Source organism: Rhododendron vialii, chromosome 7a, assembly GCF_030253575.1.
Source record: "Rhododendron vialii isolate Sample 1 chromosome 7a, ASM3025357v1".
Classification (NCBI taxonomy): Eukaryota; Viridiplantae; Streptophyta; class Magnoliopsida; order Ericales; family Ericaceae; genus Rhododendron; species Rhododendron vialii.
Genome location: NC_080563.1, coordinates 16837516 through 16846735, shown reverse-complemented (window position 1 = coordinate 16846735; position 9220 = coordinate 16837516). Strand labels below are relative to the sequence as shown.

At 38.1% G+C, this 9220-nt stretch overlaps 1 protein-coding gene across 1 annotated transcript; it reads right to left on the bottom strand.

The window, feature by feature from the left end:
- Positions 1-4688: 4688 nt before the first annotated feature.
- Positions 4689-8308, bottom strand: LOC131333798 (probable LRR receptor-like serine/threonine-protein kinase At3g47570). Its single transcript, XM_058368557.1, has 2 exons — positions 5404-8308; positions 4689-5157 (listed from the first exon to the last, which is right to left on the bottom strand). The coding sequence occupies exons 1-2, from the start codon at positions 8099-8101 to the stop codon at positions 4757-4759; spliced, it is 3099 nt and encodes a 1032-aa protein (XP_058224540.1). The 5' UTR covers positions 8102-8308; the 3' UTR covers positions 4689-4756.
- Between the last annotated feature and the right edge of the window lie 912 nt (positions 8309-9220).

Genomic DNA, 9220 nt, shown 5'->3' with positions numbered 1-9220 from the left:
CAAGGTACCAGTACCTCAAAAAGTAGCATCGGTACCTCAAAAAGTAGATACCGGCACCAATGCATTACAGTGCATGATTTGCAGAAAATCAAGAATGAGCATGACTTTGAAATCCAACCAACTAGAGCACGATTCAAGTACATAAACATCACATAAACTCATAACAAGAGTAAGAAATCTCTACCTCAAGTGATTCGATTGAAACCCAAGCGATTGATCAAGCCCTAGACTCTGAAAACTTCAAAATCAACTGAATCCTCCTCCTCCGAGTGAAACCCACGAAATTCAAGCTCAATAACATGGATAGAAGGTCAATTGGAGGTGGGTTTGTATGGGTTTCAAGTGGGTTTTGGTGGATTTTTGAGTGAGAGAGGAAGAGAGTGAAAGAGAGCCAAAGAGAGAAAGAGAGAGGTGTCCGGAGGGAGAGAGATGAGAGGTGGGTATTATAATCCCCTACATACTCACACACACTTATATAATAACACTAATCCAAATCACATTTGCACTCCCCCATCTAACAATCTTATCACATAAGCCTCAAATTCAAATAAACCCAACAATTTTCCTCTTTTATTCAATATACCAACATTAATAAGACCTTTAAAAAATTACTGAAAATACGGGCCTCTACAAAGTGTGTGGCAACAAAAGTGTTGGGCCAGTGTCCTGAGCAGAGGCGGACTGAGGGTCGGGGTGCAAGCGGGGTCCGGGCTCCTGCACACCATGGAACCAGGGGAGATCTAGTGGCGGCAGCCGCCACGATAAGAATTTTAAAAAATGCAATTATTATATATAAAAGAAAAAAAAATTATCCATAACTTATATAGACCCGCCACCGCTAGATTTTTTTTCACTATTTTTTGCTATATACGTACTAGTCCTTAATCTTCTAATTTTTTTGGCCAAAGTGAAATAATATAAATGATGAGGTCTAATTAAGAAAAAAAAACTACACACTGTGCTAGATAAGACAAAAAAGAAAGAAAACAAAACTTAAAGCAATTTAACCTAAAGGTGTTGTGCACGACTCCAATGCCAGCAATAGCGGTCATGTGATATACAAGAATTGAGGGACGACATTTAGACTTCCGAAAAGTTAAAAAATCATTTATCGTTTGGTGTTTTGTGTTGATTTCTGAAACTCCATAGGAAAAAAGTTAGTCTTCTTCAATTTTTCAATATTCAATTGAAGTTAGAGAAATTATTGATATTTTGAATCCCTTGTTGAGTTTGTCTTGAGCAATAGATGGTATTTGCACAGTATCAAAAAAAATATAACATTTTATTAATTTGTGTAAACTAATGTGGTAGGTAATCATGGTCACAAAAACTTCATTTACTAATTATTATACTCCCTCCGTCCCTTTTTTAGAGTCCAGTATTTCATTTTGGGCTGTCCCTTAATAAGTGTCCATTTTGTAAAGTTAGTGAGTAAAAGTTGGTGCATTGCCTATTTTGTCCCTAAAAGTAGATTCCATTTTGAAAAGTTAGTGAGTAAAAGTGTAATGATGATGGGTAAATAGGGAAAGTGGATGAAAAAGTTGATGTGAAAGGTATAATGATGATGTTGTTTTAATAAGTTGGAGTTACGAAGCAGGACACTTAAAAAGGGACGGAGGGAGTAGTTTTTATTATGTTATTTTAATTTTTTTTAGAACCGATGACTATTCATATTGTCATGCTTGTTTTTTGTTAGTATATATTTCGCCACTGCTAGGATAAAATTCTGGTTCCGTCCATGCTCCTATTTATCTCACTAATTATACTATATTTTCAAGTTAATTTGGAAAAATTCTATTTGATAGGCCCCTGCCAGTCTTTAGAGTGAATTTTTTTTTGAAAAGATTTCTATATGAAATGTTTTTTTTTTGTTGATAAAATGCTATATTAAAATTTCTATAAGATTGGCCCCCCCCCCCCCCCCCCCTAAAATTTCAAATTATCACCCATTTTCCGGCCGTGATTATAAAATTAAGTGCGGTTATGTATATGCACACAATCTCGTCTTCTTCTCAGAAATAATTTGCAATATTTATATTAGAGACTACATTTTTTGTTTAGTATACAAATACATGTGATTCAGGACCCCACTGAATAAAGATCCTCTATCCGCCATTGGTCCTTAGACCCAATGGCACCGAGTAAATAATCTCAAATCGGAAAATATCAAGCCAACACCACAAGGGGTCAAGTCAGGAAATTCATTTGCATTTTTTTTTTAATCAACACAGGCAATTCATTTCATTACAAACACCCGCAGGCAAAAGATTTCTCATTGCAATAAAAAGTAATGAACCAAAATTACTAAATCGAAGATACGAGCTACTGTGAAAAACACACTAGGCTAACAAGCTCAAAGACACATTGCAGAAACAAACTGACACTAGGTATCGGCATAAGAGTCCCGTCCGCGATTAAGTAGCAGAGGATTCTAAGGGAATCCCAGGTCAAACCATGAACGGGCAGCACCGATGAAATCATCAATCGGAAACAGAAAACCCAAATTCATTTGCGTTTGAACACGCCACTTGACTTACTTTTCAGGCGTTGGCGTCAAGACAAGTAGACTTGACTCCATTTCTGGCCATGCGTCATTTTGGCATCGGCTTCACTTCACAATATTGAAGTTTCGAGTTTTTATTGACTGTTTCCGGAGAACTGATATATTTTCTATTACATTATACTGATAGTCGGTATTCGATCTGCAGATACGGTAATTTGGAGGAGTGATGCGGTTACGGTAAAGTGCAGCATTAAGGGGGAAAATAAACCAAAATCGACTTTAGAGGAGGTTGTTCGAAAGATCTAAGTTTTATGCTTTTGACAGAGCCCAATAAAAAGAAAATGAGTTCATGTAGCCGATCCAATTGATTGGGGCGGAAGGCATTTTGGTTTGGTTACTTGAATATCCAGTCAATCAATCAAAACAAAGGTCAAGTCAAGAAATGAACAGTTCTACTGAGAGTCCATTCAATTGGACCAGTGTGGCAAATGACAATCTCAAACAAATTCCAAGCAAATTATCTATCTTCTAGTCTTCTTAGAATTATAGAGCGATGGAACCGAAAACCCACCACTGAATTGCTGAGGAGGTCTCTAGAGTATATGACCAAACAACTCGATTTGGTCGTGTGGACAGACTTAATCTTTAGTCGTGACTCGTGAACTATGGACATTAATAAATAAATGAACCAAATTCGGCTCACAGAACATATTTTAGTTTCTGAGGCATCTAATTTAATATTTTTGCGTGTTAATTTGCAAGTCATCTAACTAATCACCCATTGGCAAAAAGGATTTGAGACTTCTGAAACGTGCAAACTGGTGTGGTGTACCAGTACGTAGAACTGATAGCAATAGAGAATTGAATTGCTCAAGTGGCCAGCAAAAACTTCTGCTCAGCTATCCTGTTAAGTTTGACAGCAGGTCTAATTGACGGTTTCTTGACAAGGTATTTAAATAAAATTTTGTTATGTTCAGGTGCTTAAGAAACATTTGAGTGAAAACTTTCGCTCTAATAACAGATAATTTAGAATCATTCTTAGCAGCATAAAGGAGGACGGATTCCATTGTGGCTATTCGGCACACGGGTCACATTGGCGAAACAATAGATCTAAGGTTTACTGAAAAAAAGAAACAATAGATCTAATCCCTGTCATGTACCCCTTTTTCCCTTCGAGTGAAACAGTGTATTATTGATTTAAACATTGAAACTTTAATTTGATGAAAGGAGAATAAATTATACACAATTACATGATCGTAGTTGGATGCCCTAAAATTTCCAACATCAGGAGAAGGTATAGACATGATTTTAGTTAACAATCATTTCAAAGACAAACATTTTATTGATAGAAAGAGAGGGCATTGCACACAGTTAGAGAAACCACAAAACCACTTTTATCACCTGCATGCTTGCTTGTTGCAGAATAAAGCAAGGTGGGGGCTGATGGAGATAGATAAGAGAGTTATTTATTTTTATTTTTTATTTTTATATTCAAAAAACATCAAAACAAGCTAGCTGCTAGCATGATTCAGTTAAGCATCATTCACACTACCATGTTTCCCCCCTTGTTCCCTCGCATTTTATTGGTACAAATTAGAATGTTAACAATCATTTAAAAAACAAACACATTTTATTGGTACAAATTAGAGAAAGCATTGCATACAGTGAAAAAGGATTAGAATGTTAGTGGCAATACCATGAAACCACTTTCATCACATACATAGCTTGTTTGATACAGAAGAGTAAGCAAGGAGGGGCTGATGCAGAGATATATATATATATATATAGTCATTTTCAAATAAGGTGGTCCTTATTTTAGTTAAAATAAGGACCTCTCTATTTCTCTCATTTCCCGTTTGAATTTTGATGATCCAAGCCGCTCAATGTGTTCAGAACGTGATTTTAAGGGTATCCGCGAGGAATTGGCAAAAAAAAAGACCGGGAAGGTCTTTACCTGAGCAGTTTTAATTTGAACCGTTTGATAAAAAATAAACAAAAACTGCTCGGATGAAGCTCTTCCCGATCTTTTTTTTTGCTGATTTCTTGCGTGTACCCTTAAAATCACACTCTGAACACATTGAGCGGCTCGGATCATCGAAATTCGATCGGGAAAGGAAGGTCCTAATTTTATTAAATTAAGGTGGTCCTTAGGAGAAGGGGACTCTATATATATATATATATATATAAGAAAGATAGTTATTTCTAGGACATGAAAACAACCTACAACCATGATACAGTTAAGAATCATTCGGCCTAACCATGTTGCCTCCTTTGTTCCCTTGCCCCGAGAAATACATTTCTAATCTTGTGCAATTCTGCAAGGACGTCTCTAGCATTCATTCTCTCATTGGGCAGGGCAGCACAACATGAAACACCAATTTGAAGGACTGAGACAAGGCAAACTTCAAGTTTATTAGTGCTTGGTGTGATAGTTTGCCTAGTCCTACTTGGTTGCCTTTCTTCTTCCAATATGATCTGCGGATCGACAATCTCTAATACCTTGTCTGGAAGAAACCTTTTTTTGTAACCAGAGAGGCTAAGAGTGTCATGGAACATGCAATCAGTTGGACTTTTTCCAATGAATATTTCTAGTAGTAACACTCCATAGCTATACATATCACCTTGTGTTGATATCTCTTCGCCCATACCATATTCTGCAGCGAAACAGTACAAGAGAAGTTATTCATGATATTGATACCATTAACTGAAATTCTGTGGTTACCTTCTTTTGTTAAAAGAATTTATCCAACATTTCAAGAAACAGTGACGGGAAATTATCTTTTGCATTAAGAGGTTTGATTTATACGTTGACTTATGTAGTTAGTTTTCACCACAATATTGACTGATAACAATGAAACTAATTAATTAAATGGATAGAGCAATAAATTATAGACAATTACCTGGAGCAACATATCCAATTGTTCCTCCAATGCCAGTTGAACTTGATTGTTGTTGATTGTTTGATCTACATGCGGTTGGTAAAAGAATCTTTGCAAGACCAAAGTCACTCACATGGGCACAAAAATCAGCATCAAGAAGAACGTTGCTTGGCTTTAAGTCGCGGTGAATGATAGCTACTTCGCAATTATAGTGAAGATAATCCAATGCAGACCCAACGTCAATGGCAATGTTTAAACGTTGAATGAGGTTCAAGCTCACAGTTCCCTGTTGCTCATGAAGACATTCTGGGTATAACCAGTTATCTAAGCTCCTGTTTTCCATGAACTCGAAAACTAAAGCCTTGAAATCATTGCGCTTAAAATCGATGCTTGAGCAAGATGTGACTATCTTGACGAGATTGCGATGGCGAATGTTCTTGAGTGCTTCACATTCTGCTTGGAAACTCCTATTCCCTCCACGTTCTTGAAGTTTCAATACCTTCACAGCGATTGTTTGTCCAGTAGAGTCAAGAATCCCTTTGAAAACAGAACCATATTTTCCCTCACCTATCAAGTTGTCAGAAGAGAATCCATTTGTTGCTTGGTGAAGTTCTGCATAAGAGAGTTTCGGGTACTCCCTTTGGAAAGGTAAGGCCATAGAAATTTCTCGTCTTGACCTTCTGATTCGAAAAATTATTGTTGCGACACAGGAAAGGATGACAACAATAAAGGACATAGTGATTACCGGTATTATCACTTTATTCTTGAGCAGTCCATTCCTTTTTTGCAATACTTCTGTTGGACATGCTGGAAGTCGCAGTTCTTCAACCCCTCCGCATAACTTGCTATTTCCGACAACTGAAAAAGCACTAATATTCTTGAACAATCCGTCAATTGGAACTCCACCTTCGAACATATTGTATGAGAGGTTGAGACTTTGAAGTAAATTCAACTCTCCTAAGAACTTGGGAATTTGTCCGGACAAGTTATTGCTAGACAGATCTAGGAATTGAATACCTTTCAGTTGATTGAGGGATTCGGGAATAGTACCTTCAAAATGATTTCCTGCGAGAGAAAGGAATTCCAGCACTTGGAAATTGCTAAGAGTTTCTGGGATTCCTCCTGATAATTTATTTTCTGATAAGTTCAACATTCCAAGATTTCTCAAGTTACCGATTTGCTTTGGTATCGGTCCTGTTAACTGATTACGATCTAGGAAGAGACCAATAGATAGGGATGAAAGTTCGAAGATTGGGGCAGGTATCATTCCGGTGAGTTTATTAGAATCGAGATCAATTGCTAGAAGACGTTTACAATTTCCCAAGGAATCAGGTATCCTTTCCTCTAGCTTATTGTCATAGAGGGCAAGGATGCTTAGCTGGCTGAGGTTTCCAATGGAGGATGGGATTTGTCCTGAGAGCTTATTTGTGTTCATGTAAATTTCTTCCAACTTGGAGAGTTTACCAATGGATTCAGGAATACTGCCGCTAAACATGTTATCACCTACCGAGAAAAGCTGTAAGTTCAGAAGGTTTTCAATCCCAATAGGTATGTTTCCAGATATATAGTTTTCTCGAAGATCCAAATCAATCAAAAATTTTGAGAGATTTGCGATGGAATGGGGCAACAAACCAATAAAGTTATTTGCACCTAAACCCAACTCTCGTAGATTGGAACAGTTGGACAACGTATTAATAATGTTATGCAATTCATTCCCGCTATTAGTTCCAAGTGAATTGGCAGATGCCCCAAATATTTCAAGATCATTAAGGTTTCCTAGACTTTTTGGTGTGGGCCCGTTAATTGCATTGTATGTAATTTCGAATCCCAAAAGTCTAGAAGAATTGCCTATCGATGAAGGAATAGGCCCAAAGAAATGGTTACCCCCGATAAAAAATTCTTGTAGATTTGGAAGAGCAAAATCGAAATCTGGGGCGAGGCTTCCATGCAATTGGTTCGCGGTTAGACCAACAACTCTGAGTGACGAGATGTTGTAAAGTTGGGTAGGAACCATACCAGTCAAGTTGTTCGAAGATAGCCGAAGAAAACGTAATTTGAAAAGTCGTCCAAGTTCGAAAGGAATGCTTCCGATTAGCTTGTTCTCCAACAAAGAGAGCGCAGACAGCTCAGAAAGATTTCCAAACGAGGCTGGTACCGATCCTCTGAAATTATTTCGACCAAGACCCAGTCGTGTGAGACTAGACAGAGAGCTCACTGCGACAGGCATTTCGCCTCCTAGTCTGTTATTAAATAGGTTTATTTCTTCAATGTTCGACCAACCAGTGATATTGGTAGGTAGCTTGCCTTCAAAGGAATTACTCCAAAGAATAACACGTTGAAGTCGAAACAACCTTCCAATTTCATTCGGGATGGTTCCATGGAAGTTGTTGTTGCCGAGATCAATTGTCCTGAGGAAGGTAAGGTTCCCTGCTTGAGGGGATAGAGAACCCACCAACCCTCGGGATGATAAGTCTAGAATGGTCACGCGTTGATGCTTACGACCGCATGTAACTCCTTCCCACTTGCAGAAGTGGATGGAATGATTCCAGGAGCGAAATACCGGAGAAGCATCGCCTTGCACCAAATCCTTGATAGCAAGCAAAGCTTGACGGTCTGTCTCATTTGACATGGGGAGAGCAGTGGTGCTGCTCATGGCCAAGGTGAAAATTGTTAAAATAAAACAGAGGACGGACATTGCAATTCCTGGTCTTAGAAACATTATTTTAATTTGGTGCTAAAGGAGAAAAGGATATGAAAGGGGAAAGGTGGTGATGAGCTTCGTACTCCTAACTGAAAGCCAAGTTATATAGAGGCTGCTTCTAGCTCTCCGGAGATCAGCTCATTTACATTCCTCATCCCTCCATACTTTTATTTTTTGTTTTTGTTGCGGGCCCACATCTATGATTTGAACTATTCATCTCGTAGAATCCATAATGAAAAATATGATTGCAGAAAGTTACTACATTAATTCAGAGAGAGTAAATTATATACACTGGCAGTGAAATCATTCTTTACAGCGCATAGAGGGATACGGACTTGTATAATAGGCATGCACAAATTTTTGCGTCGATAAATAAAGATAGGGAGTACATCTGTACAGGGGGTGTAGGACTCCCGCACAGGGGTGTGAATGAAGTTTTTCCTTCAATTTACCAGAATTGCGGGTCATGCATAATGTGCACAAATTTGAAAGTTCCATGTACTTGGAGACAAATAAATTCACGTACATATAAATTCCATGAATGAAAGTTCCATGTATTTGAAAGTTCCATGTACTTGGAGAAAAATAAATTTACCAGAATTGCGGGTCATGCATAATGTGCATAATGTTTATTCAATGACTAAATGGGAAAAGTAGGAATTATTTAGTGGTTATTTGAATTGAGGGTTGAAGTGAAAGAGTAGAGACTTGAGGGAGTGTGAGTGTGATATAAAGATGTGAGAGTATAAATAGAATGGGTGTGTATGTAGGAGATTATATATCTCCATATATATCTCTCTCTCATCCGTTCTCTCTCTCTCTCTCTCTCTCTCTCTCTCCACGGATCTTCTCTCTCTCTTCTCCTCTCACTCAAAAACTCCTCAAATACCTCAAGAACCTTAAGGATCAACCTCCCTCTGGCCTTCCAATCGCGTGCTCGAGCTCAAAATTTCGTGGGTCAAGCTTGGAGGGAAACTCTCGTCGATTTCGGAGTTCGGGAAGGCTAGGGCTCGACCAAATCATTTGATTTGGGGTGTGGATCGTGCTTGTATCATTCCCCTTTGGTACTTCGAAAGTCTGTTAAAACTGCAGAAAATCGTCTTGAATCTACGTGGTATTGATACCCAAATAAGGGGT

What these genes read in the sequence shown, in the direction of transcription:
- LOC131333798 (XM_058368557.1), bottom strand. Translation starts at nt 8,101, where the DNA reads ATGTTTCTAAGACCAGGAATTGCAATGTCCGTCCTCTGTTTTATTTTA. An exon ending in AATTGGATATGTTGCTCCAG is followed by an intron (nt 5,158 to 5,403) that starts GTAATTGTCTAT and finishes GTTTCGCTGCAG; the next exon opens with AATATGGTATGGGCGAAGAG.